Source organism: Pelodiscus sinensis, chromosome 3 (assembly GCF_052426305.1).
Source record: "Pelodiscus sinensis isolate ZL-2025 chromosome 3, ASM5242630v1, whole genome shotgun sequence".
Classification (NCBI taxonomy): Eukaryota; Metazoa; Chordata; order Testudines; family Trionychidae; genus Pelodiscus; species Pelodiscus sinensis.
In genome coordinates, this window is record NC_143054.1 from 148213745 (window position 1) to 148232955 (window position 19211).

General features: G+C 47.9%; 2 protein-coding genes across 2 annotated transcripts in view; one reads left to right on the forward strand and one right to left on the reverse strand.

Moving 5' to 3' along the window:
* KCNH1 (potassium voltage-gated channel subfamily H member 1) overlaps window positions 1-3654 on the reverse strand; it is a 269858-nt gene extending 266204 nt beyond the window's left edge. The window contains exon 1 of the mRNA XM_075925116.2: window positions 3264-3654. Within this exon, the coding sequence (XP_075781231.1) occupies window positions 3264-3342 (79 nt within the window). The 5' untranslated portion in view covers window positions 3343-3654. The remainder of the gene's footprint in view (window positions 1-3263) is intronic.
* RCOR3 (REST corepressor 3) overlaps window positions 1-19211 on the forward strand; it is a 460088-nt gene that overhangs the window by 338341 nt on the left and 102536 nt on the right. The window lies entirely within an intron of this gene.

Below are 19211 nucleotides of genomic sequence, written 5' to 3' on the forward strand. Positions count from 1 at the left end.
ACCTTTAGGACCCAGGGGGTGCCGGATTATCAGATATGCCGGACTATCACAAGGGGGGGCTATGAGGGGTCTGGCCCCAGTCCCCTCATAGCCCCCCCTTCCGATAGTCCGGCTCTGCCCCAGGTGTCCCTGATTCAGCCGCTGCTGGTCAGTTTCAGCAGCAGCTGAATCGGGACGCCTGCAGCGGAGCAGCTGGAGTGCTGCCGGGTTTGTCCAGTAGCACCGACCCTTGGCGCTGCGGGGATCAATCCGGCAGCACCCCAACTGCTCTGCCTCAGGCATCCCCAAGTCAGCCGCTGCTGAAACTGATCAGCGGCTGACTCCAGGAAGCCCGAGTCAGAGCTGCTCTGCCCTGGGCTTCCTGGAGTCAGCCGCTGGTCAGTTTTAGCAGCGGCTGAATCCGGGAAGCTGGGGACAGAGCAGCTCCAATGGTCCGGCTGCCCAGAGCACTTCCAGGTTCCTGATAGTGCCGGACCATCAGGAGTGCCAGACCATCAGATGCCAGACCATCGGAGTTTTACTGTATTTGGAGGCAGTGTGTAACCTGCTCGGAGCTGCCAGCTAAGTAATAGTTTAATAAGTTTCCCAATATTTCAATGACAAATCCCATCATTTTATATTTATTTCTTGTCAAATTGTGACCCAGGCAAATGTGACTGGTCAGAGGAATAAAGGAAGAATAAAACCTTAATTTTTATATGCCCCTTTTAGCTCCCCCTGCCTCACAACATGGGTGTGGGGAACATAGCAAAAACTGCAGTACAGAATTCTCCTTCCAAGCAGGTGGGCCAGGAAAGGTACAGGGGAAAAGGAAATGGGAGGGACTCCTCAATGCCTTCCTTGAATTGGCCAGCACAACTGAGCCAGAACAAGGTGGGGAAAGGACTACTACACCCTCTGAAGAGCAAGGGAAGGGAAGAAACTGTAGCTTGAGTCAAATTCCTGCCCAGTGCCTTTCTGGTGGGGTACCACTGTGTGCCATCCCCTCCTACAAAGCTGAGCCTAGAAGTTCAGTCTAGTTGTATCATAGCCCTCATGACCTAATGCACATACCCGAGAGCAGGGGCTTGTCTTTTTATCTTTCCAGTGAATCACCTTGCTCACCCACAGCACCATATAAATAATAATTTAGCAGGTAACTTTAGACACCACTCCAATTGATTGTGAGGGTTTTGGGATGGAAAACTGATCATATGTTCAGGCAGACGACTCATTAGTTCTGCTAAAATGATAGGTTGACTTTTCTAATGATGGAATTACTCAAAATAGTCTCTAGGAAAAAAATTAAGTAATTTTTATTGGAAGATTAGAAGTTCTATTCACTACAACGAGCCAAAATATTCTGTTTTTAAACAGGATTTAAGTAAGGATGGATAATATTTTTTTATTCTAAGAATACAGTAATCAAACATTTCTCCAGGAGCAGAGTGGGGGAAAGTGTTATGATTATGTGTGAAGATGCATTAGTAGTACCAGATTCTTTTCATTCAGAGTTTCCAAAAGGCTTCCACTTCAAAAGAGCCTCCAGTTTGTAAAAAAAAATACATACACTGAAAATCATGTTTTGGTTCCAGACACAGATCAATTGAGGCATTGTCTTTCTTTGCTATATCATAATGTAGCTGATTTTTTAAAAATACCGTAATTCAGTAATTGTATTTTCTTGATGTGGGGCCAGATCCTACACCTTAATGTACCTAACAAGTCCTTAAATTGCTTAGCATCTTCAGTGAAGTGAATGGGAGTTAAGAATTGGTAGAACTTAGATCAAGATCCTGCAAACGTATATTTTCATAGTTAAATATTACTTATGTTTGCATGTGTGAGGCCTTCAGCCTTTTATTAAGATCCAGATCACATTAATGCATATTCACATGGAGTTGTGCAATTCTAGACATTTCATTTTGCAACAGTGTTCTGTTTTCTGTATTATTGGGGGTAGGGGGCACTATCCATCCTTTAGCTCACAACATTGCAAATACTGTATTCTTTACTTACAAGTAAACTTAATTTTAGCTCAGCAAGATACACCTCCTTTATCTTCCAAGATGACTTAGGGTTCCCCCCACTTTTTTCCCCTAGAGACCATTTTGAATTTCTGAATCATTTAGTAAAAAGCAGTTTCTTAGACTAAAAGAAATTTCCTGGAAGTCAAATGAATTATTACATAGCCTGTATTCCCTTGAAGTCTTTGAAATTCCTTGGGTGAGTGTAAAGCACTTGAATGAGTAAATTCAGCAGGATCAGGCTCATAGATGGCTGATGGTTTTGACATTTGGCTACAGGTCTATAACGTTTTCAGTATTCAATTTAAGCCATATACAGACACCTATTCACCCATAACTATTCCAGAAGTGACAGGCAGCTATTTAGATCTTGTGGACAAGGGTGTTTGATGCTTGGCATAGGAGGTTATACTCCATACATTGCTGAGAGTAAGGGAAGGAAGGCGTAAGAAATACACCGCCCTCCTTACACACAGAGATACAGGGATCGCCTCTAATTCCACTACATCCGAACTCTTATCAGCCCCATAGCCACTTGGAAGAGAACTAAACAGGCAGCAGAGAGATCCCCTGGAAAGCAAATAAAACTAAGGCGATAGCCAACTACCGAACAACAGTAGCGGCTCTGCCGAGACAGGCACTTTGGCCCGCTTGGCCCCGGAGCAGCACGTCGTGCCAGAGGAAAGAAGGATGCAGCCGGAGCCAGGAGGGCACCACAGTGATGTGAGCGAGGCTTGGGGAGGGGGAAGGTGCAGTCCCAGCTGCCAGGAGCGGGTGCTGGGTCTCAGCCTGACTGCTTCATTGGGACCGCATCCAGGCAGCTGTAGAGCATGCACGAGCTCCCTCCAACCCTCTACAGCAGATTCTCGAGCCCGGCTGCAGATCCGCATCCTCGGTGCTTTACATCAGCGCATGCCACGGAGCCTTGGCTTCCTTCCCGCCTCTCCCCCATCCCTGGATGGTCTGATCAGATTCTCCCTCTACTTTCTGCAAGACTTTGCAAAGGCATCGCATGCGGGCTTCTGCCACCATAGGCATCTGAGCAAACCGCTCCATTCAATCCACTCCGAGCACGGGTGGTTCAGAGCCAATGGGGCAGCCCCTGGCGGGAGAGCGGCTGCAGAAAAGACTTTCTGTGTGTTCTCTGCCACTGCCCCCTACGAGCCCGAAGCTCAGCATTGCGGATCGCCACTGGGGAGCGGCTGCCAAGGCAGCTCCCGGTACGGTACGCGCGGGCTAACGCGGCCCTCTCCTTACCGTTAGATCTTCGCACAATGTTCTCCAGGAAGGTGTTCTGTGGCGCCACCAGCCCCCTCCTGCCCCCGGCCATAGTCATGTCTCCTGTTGTCCAGCGCGGAGGCTTTGATTAGAGCTGCGCGCAGCTAAGTGCTCGGGCTCCACTCTCTGCCCGCTCTGAGCACCTCATGTTCTCCGCGGGGACCTCGCCGGCTTTGCAGCAGCAGCAGCTTCTATCGACAGCCACCCACCTCCCACCGCATCCCTGCGGCTGCCGCCACCGCTTCGGCCGCCACCACGACCAGTCCGGCAGCGCCCTCTGCCGAGCTCAATCTCCGCAGCGCCCATCCAATGCTCAGCTGAGCTAGCGCCAGGGAGCTGGAGGAGACAGGCAACGCCTGTGCTGCATCACCCTCAGCGGGGCCCAACAACACGGCGCTCTCAGAGGCCAGCCTGGCATGCAGAGCCAACACCAATGGAAGGGAAGTCCTAACAGTAGCTACTAGCGTGGCCCTTTAACCTGTACAGCTGTGGTCAGCGCCAAGTTCCAAGCACACCTGGTTCACTCCACAGTTTAGGGTAAAATGATGGGAAACGCAGAGTCTCCCAAGACTTAAATTCCAAACACATCGATTTCAGCTGAATTTGCTTTGAAGTGTAGAGATGCCTAAGGCATGACTCTAGCCAGCCACGATAGAGGCTCAGAAGAAAAATAGTAATGAAGTGCAAAGTATATGAAAGTGCTTTAGGAACATTGAGCCCCACAACACTCATCTGATGGAATTAAGAGTTAGTGCCTCCTTTTACAAATGGAGAAACTAGGATCTAGACGTTAAGGGCTCTGATTCTTGGGTGAGTGATTTCCAGAATAGTAGTCACAAAGCCAGATGATCCCCAGCTGAACTCAACAAAGGTACCTCCATTTACAGTAGCTGAGGCTCTGCCTCCTATTTAGTAATAATTCTGGGTTTTCTTTACTAAAATGTTAAAAGGTTGATTTATATTATCTGGTTAAATATCCGCTCAGTTAAAATGCAGAGATATATTTGAATAGTATAAGCTTTGACAGCGACATAAAGAATCCCTAAAGACATTTTAACCAGCAGAATATTTCCCCCAGTTTCCCTCCATTCTCTTATCCTAGTTATCTCTGGCTGCTGGGTGTACATTTTTTAACCCCCCTCCCCACATCTTCCTGAACCACACCACAAACGGCTGGCTACAGCTCAGGTTCAGGGCATTAATTAGTTCATTTTGCAAGTTAGAATTCCCTTGCCTCCAAGGAACTGATTTTCCAAAGCCTTATATTGACTCATTACCATGCAGATAGGGATGTTAAATATTGGTTATTTGAATAGTCAGGTAACCTCATGAATTCTTATCAGTCAATCCACTATTCTATAGTCCCGGGGGGGGGGGGGGGGGATAGGGCCAGCAGCCAGTGCACTCTGCCCTTACTCCTGAGGAGCCCTCTGTCACGCCGCACTGCTGCCTCTGATACAGAGTCAACAGCATGAGGTGCCAGGAAGGAGCTGGTCCACAAGGGGAGCCAGTTTAAAAACCAGCTCCCCTGGCAGACTGTTGCCCAGTGCTGCTGCCTCTGATAAAGAAGCAGCAGCACAGGGTGGCGGCAGCTCCTGCCTAGGGGACATCTAAGCTCCGGGCCCAGAGTGAGCCAGAAGTGAGTTTGGCTACCTGCCCGCCCATGTGGCTCCAAATACACTTCAAATGTAGAACCATAGCGAGGGCAAGTCCTGGATCCAGTGTGAGCCAGGACTGAGCTGGGCTGCCTGCCTGCCCAGCTCCTAATACACTTTAAATACAGAGTCGCAGCAGGATATGTCCCAGACCAGTCAGAAGCCAGGAGTGAGCCAGGCTGCTGTCCAGCCTACTAAAAAGTTTACGAGTGGGGTGGGGGACAGGGAGGGAAATGCATGTAGTCTAAAGCATTAACCTATTAGCTTTTGCTTATCAGTTAATTGGTTAATTGACTACACTATTACATTCCTACATCAAGAGTCTTCCCCTATCTGTTTGGAGGGCTGCCACTGTCAGTCAAAATCAGACTGGCTTTACATGTTCCACAAAATAGGAATATTCACCTAGTTTTACTAGGCTATCATTTTCCCATGTTTGGCTTGAAAGAAAGTTACAGATAATTTCCTAAACCCTCTCCTCCCTCTCCCTCCCCTCCCCTGCCCAAAAAAAACCCCCATAAGGGTTTGAGCAGTATCTAGAGCTCACTTCATTTAAAGTGAGTGAGATGACTCTGCAGTATTATACACAATATGAAGTAGATCTTTGTGTAACATATACACGATGCAACAAAGTTTGCCTTTCCCTGTCAAGCCTCCCAGGGGAAGTCAACCACAGAACGACTGAGAATTTTTATATTGGAGCTTTTCTAGGATGCTAAAACACAAGACAGTGGGTTGCAACTTGACCCAGCTAATACAACTGTAGGCTCAAGCATTGACAGTCTCACACATTTATCAATATGAGACTAGATATAAACATGCATTTCTAGAACAAATGTTTGTAGGGTTCAGCTCCCTTTGGGCAGGGGGCTGGACTTTGGGCTGGGGGCTGGACTGGATGACCTGAGGTCTCTTCCAGCCCTAGATAGAGGCCTCCTGATGCCACCTTGTGGTAGGAACATGACCCTGCAGGATCTGCCAATTACTTTACAAAGATTACAACAAAAGCTGCTCCTGGTGAGGGCTCTTTTACCTTAAAGGCACCCTACAATAGCTTTAAAGAAGAGTCCAGGCATCACACCTTGAGGGTTCTCACATTATTCCTATTGTTTTCTGCCTACCAAGACCTTTCTCCTATCTCATGCAGCTTACCCTTCTGCATATAGAACAGGTGCATTCCTCAGATGAAGAATAAGAAGGCTACATCAATACTGTACTCTTCTTGCAAAAAAGCCTATGCAAATGAAGTGTGGATTAGCATATTGCCATGCTTCATTTGCATAATTAATTATGGGCCGTTTTTGCGCAAGAGGCTTTTGCACAAAAAGGAGCTGTGTAGATGGTTCCTTTTTGCACAAAACCCCCCTCTTGTGCAAGAGCCATTCTTCCTGAAAAAATAAGAAAGAACAGCTCTTATGCAAGAGGGGGGTTTTGTGCAAAAAGGAGCTATCTACACAGCTCCTTTTTGTGCAAAAGCCTCTTGCGCAAAAATGGCCCTGTGACGGGGCACCTCCTCCCCACACTGAAATCCGCCCCAAACTCCGAGCCAGAGAGCCCGGAGGAGTGCAGAGCGGGGATGGGGACCCACAGGAAAATCCCGGCTGGGAAGTGGCTGAGGAGAGCGCAGGCAGCAGAGTGGAGGACGCAAGCCACCCGTCGCCATGGGCGCATGTGGATGATGTCACCCAGGACGTCATCCGGGAGAAGCTGGAGAGCAGGGGTGGTGACGCCGGGGGAGGGCCAGCCACGGACACCATGGTGGGAAGTTTAAAAGGGCGTGGGGAAGCCGGAGAGAGGGGGGAAGGTGAAGAGGTAGAGGGACCGGGAGGAAGCAGTGGCAAGAAAGAAGGAGAGACTAGCGCCCAAAACATGCCGCACAAGGACCCGGGAGAGAGAACCACAGCAGTGAGTTTCAACCCCATCCCCGCGGATCAGATTTAAGTATGGGACCGGGGAAGAAGTGGCCCAGGGCATGGTCGTGGGCCCCGTGAGTGGGAGAGTTTAGGGGCTACAGCCCCCTCCACTGAGCAGGGAGCGAGATCCCTGTCTTAGGGCCCTGGACTGTGGTTCAGAGAGAGGGAAGGCCTGGACCCCCTTCCCCAGTACTCGAAGTGTGGTCCCCGTGCCGTGCGGTCTTACAACCATATTGTATGCCCCAACATAATGAGCAAACTGAGAGAACTGTGAAAACGGAGTGGCGAACGGTCGCTTAGAGAAACAGTTACAGCTCGGGGAAGTGGGGAGGACTTGAACCCCACAGGGGAACTTATAACAGGCCCCTAATTAATTATGCAAATGACGTGTGGCAATATGCTAATCTGCACTTCATTTGCATAGGCATTTGTGCAAGAAGAGATCAATATAGACGTAGCTGAAATGAAGAAATCTAAAGCAAGGTCTTTCCCCAAACTGGGAAGGAACCACAACCCACACATTTGGTATACATCCCCCCATAACTCCTCTTGGGAAAGCTAATCTGGGTTTTAGAGCTATTCTGTGGCTTGGGCAGAAGAGCAAGCTCCAGGGCAACCCACCTGAGTCTTTCCCTCCTCACATTCTGTCAGTAGCACTTCCCTGCTTCCCTTGCCAGTGAACTCTCAACCCTCATAGGAAACTTCCAGAAGCTTTCTCCTACTTCTTTCCTCCATAGGAGGAAAAATAAGAGCTCTCCCCAGCTACTGCTATCTGCACTTCTCTCATATAGCTCAATCACCCTCTCTAATCCAGGAAAGGCCTGCCAAAAATATCTTTACCCCACTCCTTCCTCTTATTAGCCTCAACTCCTCTTTTTCAGACTCCTAGGCTACGTCTACACTGGCCCCTCTTCCGGAAGGGGCATGTAAATTTCACGAGTCGTCGTAGGGAAATCCGCGGGGGATTTAAATATCCCCCGCGGCATTTAAATAAAAATGTCTGCCGCTTTTTTCCGGCTTTTAAAAAAGCCGGAAAAGAGCGTCTAGACTGGCCCCGATCCTTCAAAGTAGGAATAAGAGCCTCCGGAAAAGGGCACTTTTTCCGGAGGATCGGGGCCAGTCTAGACGCTCTTTTCCGGCTTTTTTAAAAGCCGGAAAAAAGCGGCAGACATTTTTATTTAAATGCCGCGGGGGATATTTAAATCCCCCGCGGATTTCCCTACGACGACTCGTGAAATTTACATGCCCCTTCCGGAAGAGGGGCCAGTGTAGACGTAGCCCTGATGCCTCTCCATCTGGGACTAATAGCTTCTTCAGTTGGTAAGGAGGAACCAAGCAAACCAAAGTCCTTGCTGGGAGGCAGCTAATTAATCATAGGGAATTGGGTCCTTTTTCCCTTTTAAAGGGGCCAGACCTCTTATTACAAGCATCTTTATTAGAATATAAAATTGTGTTAAATAGCCTAAGCTAATTGACAATCAAATTAAAGACATAATAATTTAAAAAGTCACTTTAATTGATCCAAGCAGAACAGGGTGGACATATGCAAGAGATGTTGTTAAACCAGCTTGCTCACCTTTTAGAAAAGATCATCTCTCCCAACATGGGTATGTCTGTACTTCATAATAAACCCAGGCTCAGACCAAACTAGTGTGACTCATCCTGTTGGGGTCTGGATCCATGACCAAGTCCTACTGTGAGTTGGGCCCAAGCTCAGGAATTTTACAGTGTGGATGTCATTCTAGCCTAGGTCACCAGATTCATGTCTGGTTAATCAACCAAAACTATCCCACAATCTTCTGGGCTGAGTTTTCCAGCCCTTACATCCCAAAACTTCCCCCTCAATTTCTAGGAAATGGAACCAACCTCCTGGTTCAAATAAAGTTGCTCAGTATTTAACCCTTCACTTCTACATGGAGTGCTCAATTGGAAATCCAGTTAACCCTCAGATACATTGTCTATGGCCAGCACTAAGAAGAAGTCCTGCATCAAGCAGGTTGCTAGTTAGTCAGAGGTACTCACCTGGATTCTGGTTAATCTCCAGAATAAGGTGAGCAAGACATTTGACTTTAGCAATAACACAAGAAATGATTGTGTCTAGAAAGCTATATTGGAGTGGCTTGTGGTGTTGGGGATTACCTGATCCAGCGATCAATGCAGAGAGAGAATCAAAGTTGCAGATAGAAGAACATCTAGCAGATGAGCAAGAGGGATTCAGGAAAGATAGAAGTACCATACAGCAGATATGGGCACTAAGAGTATGTCTAGACAACATGGCTCCATCGACGGAGCCACGTAGATGAGTTTACTAGACATAGGAAAATGAAGCAGCAATTTAAATAATCGGCGCTTCATTTACATCAAAATGGCCACCGCGCTGTGCCGATCAGCTGTTTGGCAGAACAGCGGGGCAGTCTGGACGTGCCGCAGTCAACAAGGGAAGCCTTTGTCGACCGCTCCGGTAAACCTCATTTCACGAGGCATACCAGAGCAGTCAACAAAGGCTTCCCCTGTCAACCGTGGCACGTCCAGACTGCCTCGCTGTGCTGCCAAACAGCGGATCGGCACAGTGCGGTGGCCATTTTTATGTAAATGAAGTGGTGATTATTTAAATCGCTGCTTCATTTTCCTATGTCTAGTAAACTCATCTACGTGGCCCTGTCAGTGGAACCATGTATTCTAGACATGCCCTAAGATTGATAGCGGAAAAAGCGCGGAGAAAGAATAAGAACATCTACAATTGCTTTCTCGATTTTCAGAAGACATTTGATAGGATAGATCAGAAAGTGACTTGGGCTGTATTGGAGTCGTACAGTGTGGATAGCAGATGATATCTTATCTTATCACTTATTTGGTTGTTGAAGGATATCAATGATAATGCGGAGGTAGAGGTGAGAACATGCAGAGAGTTGGGAAGTTGGTTTAGAATGGGTAGAGGTACGAGACAAGGAGATCCGATATCGCTGAGTATCTTCATCACACACCTAGAGAGAGTGATGCACAAGATCAAGGAAGAGGTAGAAGGGATATCGATGCACAGGATGAGAATTAACAACTTGAGGTTCGCGGATGATATAGTTATCATCGAGGAAGATGAAGAGAAGTTAGCGAGAATGGTGCAGGTGCTAAATGAGGAAGGGAAGTGGTATGAATATTATGAATATTGATAAAACAAAGACAATGATATTTGGAGGTAAGAAAATAGGAAGGAAGATCAGTGTAGATGGGATTGAACTAGAGAACGTAGAGAAGTTTACTTATTTGGGGAGCAACATGACGTATGATCTAGACTGTAAGAAGTAAATAGCAACTAGAATAGTGAAAGCAAGAGCGAGTTTGAAGGCAATGGATAAAATCTGGAAAAGTAAAGCGATTAGCTTAGGAATGAAGCTAATTGAAAACGTGTTAGCAGCATGTTGTATGGATGTGAGACATGGGTGATAACGAAAGATTCGAAGAGAAGGATATTGGCATTCAAGAGGAGTCATTATAGAAAGATCCTGAGAATAGGATGGAAACAGAAGATCACCAATGAGGAATTATATAGGAAGATACAGCTGAAAGAGAACCTACTGCAGAAGGTTATACAACGGAAGTTACAGCTATTCGGGCATATCTGCAGAATGAACGACAAGCGAAAAGTTAAGACCCTGATATTTGGCATAATGGATAGTCTGAATAGGAGAGGCAGATTCCACAGAGAATGAGTAAATGATATGGTAGATTGGTGCAGAGCTAGTTTATAGAAACTAAGCCACTCCACACTGGCTTAGTAACCAGCATTGCGAGGTACATACATGTACCAGATATGCTAAACAATTATATGTTCCTTCATGCTTCAGCCACATTCCAGAGACCATGTTTCCATGATGATGCTCATTAAAAAATGCATTAATTAAATTTGTGACTGAACTCCACAGGGGGGAGTTTCATGTCTCCTATTGTGTTTTACCTGCATTCTGCCATATATATCACACAGTGTCGGATGATGACTCAGTGTTCATTTTAAGAACACTTTCAGAGCAGATTTGACAAAATGCAAAAATTTACCAATGTGAAATTTCTCAAAATAGCTGCTGCACTTGACCTAAAGTTTAAGAATCTGAAGTGCCTTCCAAAATCTGTGAGGGATGCGATGTAGAGCATGCTTTCAAAAGTCTTGAAAGAACAACACTCTTATGTAGAAACTACACAACCCAAACTACCAAAAAAAGAAAAGCAATCTTCTGCTGGTGGCATCTGACCCAGATGATGAAAATGAACATGCTTTGCTTTGGATCGTAATCAAGCAGAACCTACCATAAGCATGGTAGGCACATACCTTATGGAATAGTGGTTGAAGAATGAAAGGACATAGGAATCTTTAGTGCATCTGGTTGATAAATATTTTGCGATGCCAGCTACAAAAGTACATGTGAACATCTGTTCTAAATTTCAGATGACATTGCAAACAAGAAGGGAGCAGCATTATCTCCTTCAAATTGTAGCCAACCTTGTTTGTCAGAGCAATAGGCTGAACAAGAAGTAGGATGGAGTGGACTTACGGTTCCAAAGTTTTACACTGTTTTACTTTTTAATGCATTTAATTTTTGCACTTAATTCTTCATTTCTATTTTGAACTTTTATTATAGAGATTGCATTGCAGTACAGGCAGTCCCCAGGTTACGTACAAGATAGGAACTGTAGGTTTGTTCTTAAGTTGAATTTGTATGCAAGTCGGAACTGGTACATATTGTAGGGGAAACTCTAGCCCAACATTTCTCCAGAGCTCAGTTTTATTCTCCCACACGTCACTTCCCTCAGTCCTTTATTCTCAAGCTGAGGTGTCTGCTGAGAAAAGCCGCTCTGCATCTCCCTGATCTGCTGGGGAGGGGGGCGCTAGCTTCACGTCTCCCTGGTCTGCTGGGGGGAAGCAGCTAGCGCAGGGTTACCTCACCCCGTTTGTAAGTAGGGATCTGATGTAAGTCGGATCCATGTAACCCGGGGACTGCCTGTACTTGTATCAGGTGAACTGAAATATACTATTTTTTACAGTGCATATATTTGCAATAAAAATAAAGTAAGCACTGTACACTTTGTATTTTATGTTGTAATTGAAATCAACATATTTGGAAACATATAAAATATCCGAATTATTTAAATAAATGATATTATCTTAAGTGTGATGAATAGTGCCATTAATTGTGATTATTTTTTAATCATGGATAGGTGACTAGGCAGGATAGATGACTAGGCAGGAGTATATGTATATTGCTCAAGCATGCAGGGGTGTAATCAGGAAGGCTAAAGTGCAATTGGAATTGCAGATAGCAAGGGACATGAAGGGTAACAGGAAAGGTTTCTACAGGCATGTTAGCAATAAGAGGGTAGTCAGGAAAGGTGTGGGACCCTTACTGGATGGGGGAGGTAACCTAGTGACAGATGATGTGGGAAAAGCTGAAGTACTCAATGCTTTCTTTGCCTCTGTCTTCACAGACAAGGTCAGCTCCCAGACTACTGCACTAGACAGCCCAATGTGGGAAAGAGATGGGCAGCCTCTGGTGGAGAAAGAACAGGTTAAGAACTATTTAGAAAAGTTGGACATACACAAACCCATGGGACCAGATCTAAGGCTGTGTCAATACTACATGCCTCTGTCGTCAGAGGCATGTAGATTAGACACATAGGCAAAGTCAAATGAAGCTGCGATTTAAATGATTGCGGCTTCATTTAAATTTACATGGCTGCTGCGCTGAGCCAACAAACAGCTGATCAGCTGTTTGTCCGCTCAGCACGCTAGTCTGGACGCTCCCCTGCCGACATCAAAGCCCTTTGTCGGCAGCCCCGTTATTCCTCGTGGGATGAGGTTTACCGGGGCTGTGACAAAGGGCTTTGATGTCGGCAGGGGAGCGTCCAGACTAGCGCACTGAGCGGACAAACAGCTGATCAGCTGTTTGTCGGCTCAGCACGGCAGCCATGTAAATTTAAATGAAGCCGTGATCATTTAAATCGCGGCTTCATTTGACTTTGCCAAAACAACAAATCTACATGGCTCCGTCAACAGAGCCATGTAGTTTAGACATGCCCTAATGCACCCAAAGGTGCTGAGGGAGTTTGCTGATGTGACTGCAAAGCCTTTGCCCATTATCTTTGAAAACACGTGGTGATTGGGGAGGTCCCGGATGATTGGAAAAAGGCAAATGTAGTGTCCATCTTTTAAAAAGGGAAAAAGGACAATCCAGGGAACAGACCAGTCAACCTCACGTCAGTCCCCAGAAAAATCATAGAGAAGATCCTCAAGGAATCCATTTTGAAGTACTTGGAAGAAGGGAATGTGATCAGGAATAGTCAACATGGATTCACAAAGGACAAGACATGCTTGACTGACCTGACTGCCTTCTGTGACATGGTAACTGATTCTGTGGATATGGGAAAGGCAGTGGATGTGCTATATCTTGACTTTAGCAAAGCTTTTGATATGGTCTTCCACGCTATTCAATTTAAGTAAGTATAGATTGGATGAATGGACTATGAGGTGGATGGAAAGCTGGCTAGATTGTGGGGCTCAACAGGTAGTGATCAATGGCTCAATGTCTGGTTAGCGTTTGGTATCAAGCAGAGTGCCCCAAGGGTCGGTTCTAGGGCCGTGTCGTACCTCCGTGTTCTGTACTACGGTACCTTCGGTGGTCTGAACTGTCAGTGTCAGCATCGTCTGGTCAGGGTTGTCCTGGCGCGCTCCTGACAGGACCTCTACTCCATCGGTGATGATAAACCTTTGGCTGCGTGCGTAACAATCGGTACTCCCTTTATCTAGAGTGTTAGACTCTCCGTGCACTTGGGTCAACACAAGAGATCTCTGAGAGGCCCCAGAAACAACAGATGCAGGCAAGGTTTGAAATCAATTGAGCAGGTTTATTGTCAAATGTGAAGCTCTACCAGTTGGTAACAGAGATCAGTACAATGTTACACCACTAGGCACTATGGCCCACGTTGACAAGGTGCCAACACCGGGCAGGCCTATTGCCATATATCAGGGTATGTCTACACTGCCTGTAGGCATTTGAACTTGCAAATGAAATCCAGGGCTTCATTTGCATGTTCCCGGGTGGGCGCCATTTTTAAATGCCCGTAGTTCGAACTACCTGCCCGTGGCTACACACGGCACGGACTAGGTAGTTTGAATTAAAGCTCCTAATTCAAACTACCATTATTCCTCCTGCAACGTACATCACTTATTTACGTACCTGGTTGCCATCCTCTGTTGCCTAGTTACCACCCCTTACCTTATGGAAGGGGGGCTTACTTACTATCCTTCATGTTGTCAATTCCGACCTGGTCCTAAACCTAGGTCGGTATGTGCATTAGTTTTTGGGGAGTCTTTGTACCAAGACATTTCTTATTAAGATGTTCCGCTACTCCCTTTTGGCTTACAGTCTGTACCCAGTGCCTCCCTGTGTCCTTCCATGCTCGACCTAACTTATACAAATACACAGTTATCAGTAGGGCCTCTTTCTTGGCTCCTGTGTTACTGAACCAAAGTCTTGCTCACTAGATTACTGGCCTGTTGCTGTTTTCATATTACAGGCCTCTATTTAGGCCTGCTGACTCCATGTTACTGACTTACTACAGGCTGGTTTGGTTCAATGTCTTTATTAATGACCTGGATGAAGGGATGGATTGCACCCTCAGCAAGTTCGTAGCTGACACTAAGATGGGGGAGAGATACATGTTTTGGAGGGTAGGGATAAGGTCCAGAGTGACCTAGGCAAATTGGAGGATTGGGCCAAAAGATGTTCAACAAGGAAAAGTACAGAGTCTTACACTTGAGATGGAAGAATCCCAAGCACTGCTACAGGCTGGAGACCAACTGGCTAATCAGAAGTTCTGCAGAAAATTACCTGGGGATTACAGTGGATGAGAAGCTGGATATGAGTCAACAGTGTGCCCTTGTAACCAAGAAGGCTAATGACATATTAGGTTGCATTAGGAGGAACATTGCCAGCAGGTCTAGAGAAGTGATTATTCCCCTTTATTCGGCTCTGGTGAGACCACATCTGGGCTACGTCTAGACTGGTCACAAATTCCGGAAAAGAGATTTCAAGTACTTTCAAGTAGGAATAAGAGATCCTCCGGAAAAGGGCTTTATTCTGGAGGATCGCGCCAGTCTAGATGCTTTTTTTCCGGCTTTTCCCCAAGCCGGAAAAAAAGCAGCGGACATGTTTATTTAAATCCGCGGGGGATATTTAAATCCCCCGCGGATTTCCCTATGCTGACTTACCTGATTTTCATCCCTTTTCCGGAATTTGTGGCCAGTCTAGACGTAGCCCTGGAGTATTATGTTCATTTCTGGCTCCCATTACATAAAGGATGTGGATGCATTAGAGAATGTCCAATGGAGGGCAACCAAAATGATTAGAAGTTGTAGCACTTTACTTACGAAGAAAGGCTGAGGGATTTGGGTTTATTTAGTCTGCAGAACAGAAGAGTGAGGGGGGATTTGATAGCAGCCTTTAGCTACCTGAAGGGAGGTTCCAAAAAGGATGGAGAAAGGCTATTCTCAGTAGTGACAGATGACAGAATGAGGAACAGTGGTCTCAAGTTACATTGGGGGCAGTCTAGGTTGGATATTAGGAAACACTATTTTATTAGGAGAATGGTGAAGCACTGGAATGGGTTACCTAGGGAGGTGGTGGAATCTCCATCCCAAGAGGTTTTTAAGTTCTGGCTTGACAGAGCCATAGCTATAATGATTTCATTGGAATTGGTGCTGCTTTGGGCAAGGGGTTGGATTCAGTGACCACCTGAGGTCAGTAGTATGAGGGTTCTACCACTAATCAAACATTAGACCTCTTTAAGCCTGTGGTCACCAACAGGTCAATCGCGATCTACTGGTTGCTTGCGAGGCCTTGACCAGTCGCTCGCGAGGCGTCCTGTCTGCCCCGCCCCCATTTCCCTCCCACCCTCCAAAAGCCCCACTACTTAGCTCAAGAGAAAACGGAGGTAGTGTCGGCTTCAGAAGTCTCCCAGCTTAGCACCACTTCCGGCGAATCCAGAAGTGCGCTAGCTGCTCTGCCAGGTGTACTGCGGGAGGGAGCACTGGCTCCCTGCACCGCACAGGCGGGGTGAGTTAGCCCCGTGGGAGGCACGCAGGGGGCTTCCCGGCACAGGGCGGGGAGGGTTGGTGCTGGGACAAGCGCGCGCGGGGCTTCCCTGCGTGGGTGGGCGGGTCGGCCCTCTGTGCAGGCGCACGCGCGCGGGGCTTCCCTGCCAGGGGGGTTGGCCCCGAGGCATGCGTGCGCGCGCGGGGTTTCCCTGCGCGGGTGGGGGGGTCGGCCCCCTGGGCAGGCGCGCACGCGTGGGGCTTCCCTGCATGCAGGGGGGGGTCGGCCCCAGGGCAGGCATGTGCTGGTTTCCCGGGGGGGTGGAGAATCCTGGGACGAGGCAGATGCAGGGGACTCTCTGCCTCCACTGGCACCCCACTCCCCAGCCACAGAACGCTGTCTCCACTCCCCTGTCCCTACCCACAGAACTCTGACCCCAGCTACAGAATGCTGTCTCCACTCCTGTCCCCACTCCACCGTCCCCAGCTATAGAACGCTATCCCCACTCCTCTGGCCCCAGCCACAGAACTCGGTCCCCATTCCTGTCCCCACTCCCCGAACTCTGTTCCCACTCCCCTGTCCCCAGCTACAGAACTCTGTCCCCACTCTCCTGTCCCCAGCTACAGAACTCTGTCCCTATTCCTGTCCCCACTCCCCGAATGCTGTCCCCACTCCTGTCCCCACTGGCACCCTGTCCCCAGCTGCAGAAACCTGTCCCTACTGGCACTCTGTCCCCTGCTACAGAACCCTGTCCTCTGCCCTCCCAGCACCCTGTTCCCTCTCCCCTCTCCCCAGCCACAGAACTCTGTCCCCACAAAATGTACAATTATAAATGTTTCATTTTAGATTTAAATAGCATGAATAAAAACAGACCATTTATTTCATAACTATAAACACGAGATTTTAATTTTTTGTATCGCATAATTTAAAAACAAACTGTTTATCAGAGTGTGTAAGTAAGGGCTGGGGATAGCAAGTAATGGACAGGATGAGAATAGAGAGGGTGGGGCTTCAAGGAAGGGGCAGGGCTTCAAGGAAGGGGCGGGGTGGTAGATCGTCGCCTGTTCTGAGATTTAAAAAGCAATCTTGGGTGTAAAAAGGTTGGAGACCACTGCTTTAAGCCCTGCCCATCACCAGAAGACCCGCCCTTGGGGGTAGTACATCCGGGGTCAAGAGGAACACATGACTGGCAGTAAAGAGTGTCATGTGATGCCTCTAAGAACTCATACCACCACCCTCTACCAATCAAGAAGGGATTTTTCCCTGTTGGACCACCCCGCAAACCACTTTGACCGATCAGGGGGCAGTTCTGGGACCAGTTTACCCACCCAGAAGTGGATTAAGTGACCTATCTAAGAGCTTCCCCTGCCACCCTCTCCCAATCAGAGCATAGTGCTTCCCCAGAAGTTCTTGCGCACACAAAAGAGGCCATCTTGTTCCAAGAGCACATGCAAACGCTGAGCGGAAACATGGACTCCTTCACCACCCCCTTCCAGAAGTTCAGACTTTGTTTTGGTGCCGAGGGCCCTCCACCACATGAGGAGAAAGCACCACATCAGCAACAGTTCTGAGGAGGAGGAGGGAAAAGCGAACAGGTGCCATTTACCCCCACTGCTATTGGATACACTAGCATCTGACCTCCAAACCCAACCATTCAGGTGGCAGCCCGATGAGCTAGACGGCCTGGAGGAGGAAGGTGCCCACAGCTCCCAGGAGTCGGACAGGTGAATGGAAAAGAAGTCAAACAGGTAAATGAATGATCGAGGTTGAGAAATAATGAGGGTTAGGACCAGCCGGGATTTTGTAAACCTAAAAATAAAAAAAATGACCAGAGGGTCTTGTTATTTCTTTCTGGCAATATCTCGACAGCTCGACAATGCCTTTCTAGAGGCCTTTGAGAAATTGCACGTCGGTAGTCCTGTGGGAGTAAATCTATCTTGTGTCAGCTGTTTTTGTTCATGTCTGACAGACCGATCTCAAGAACAAAAGGACAAAATGGAAGAATATATCAACGTGGACTCTCTCTTAGCGATGGTGCTGGGGGTGTCATGGCACCCATTTTGCAGACAGCTGTAAAAGGGTGTGTTAATCCAGGTGATTAATAAAACTTGTATTAAATGTGTTACTGTGAATTGACTGGGGGGAGGATGTAAGCAGGGGCTGAACTGCTGCTTGCTTGTCAGCCAGCTAAAAGGAGGGTCCTGAAGACAGTTTCTGTAACTTTCTCAATGCTAAGCAGCACCGAGGAGAGAAGCTCTCAGCCTATGTACAGAGGTTGGAGAAGTTGCTGCAGAGAGCTGTCATTAGGGGAGCCATGACTGCTGAGCAGATGGACCAGACCAGATTGGCTCAAATTGTAAGAGGAACTCCATATTACAGCCCGATTCTACTACACCTCCGGCTAAGAGAACGACTGGAACACCCCCCTGCGTACTCCCAACTGATAAAGGAGGTCAGAGAGGAGGAAGAAAGGCAGGCTACCAGGGGGCTTTGGGAGGTCCAGAGGCCTAAGCCAACCAGCGCTGCACCCCGACAAACAGCCGGCGTGCTGATGGTGAACACCAGAGGAGACAGGGAGCCCGAGCCCGGACTAGTGGGACCCCAGACCGTGGAGGCGCAGTGAAAAGATACCAGCCTGGAGGCAAGCAGAAGCCGCCTGCAGGCCAGAAAGACCCTACGACCGGAGGTGGTATCTAGCCCCCTTCCCCTAGCAGAGTGCCAGGCTGTGATGGCGATTGGCCCCGTGGAGAAAAAAGGGATCCCACGGTGCCGGACAGTGTAACACTTGGACCCTGGGGAAGTGAAGATGCCTGGGAGTACGGGAGGTCCAGGACATCCCTCCATCACGCCCGAGAGGTGGGAGGCAATCCGACCACGGCAGGACTCACGGACTGGCGGGAGCTAGACTTTGGGGGAACAGGGACTGGGAACTTGGCGGGCCCCAGGGCATAGGAAGGGGGGTTCTAATCATATTGGGGCCACCCCGATATAGGAGAACCCTACTACACCCTATAGGCCTAGAGCAAACGACCAGAGGGCCGGGGACGGCCCCTCCGTGAACTTAACGCGGGCCCCACAATCTTTCGGGGCTAAGAGGGAGGGGGGGTGGACTACCCCTGACACACCCCCAGGCAAGTTGGCAGCTTTGGTGGGGTGCACCCTCTGTTTCAAGCAGTCAAAAACTTTGAATAGAAGACGTTTACTCTTTGCACAATCTTTCATTTTAAAAGAAATATGAACATTGTTTCAGACGTAGATGCACGATGGCAAGCAGATTTG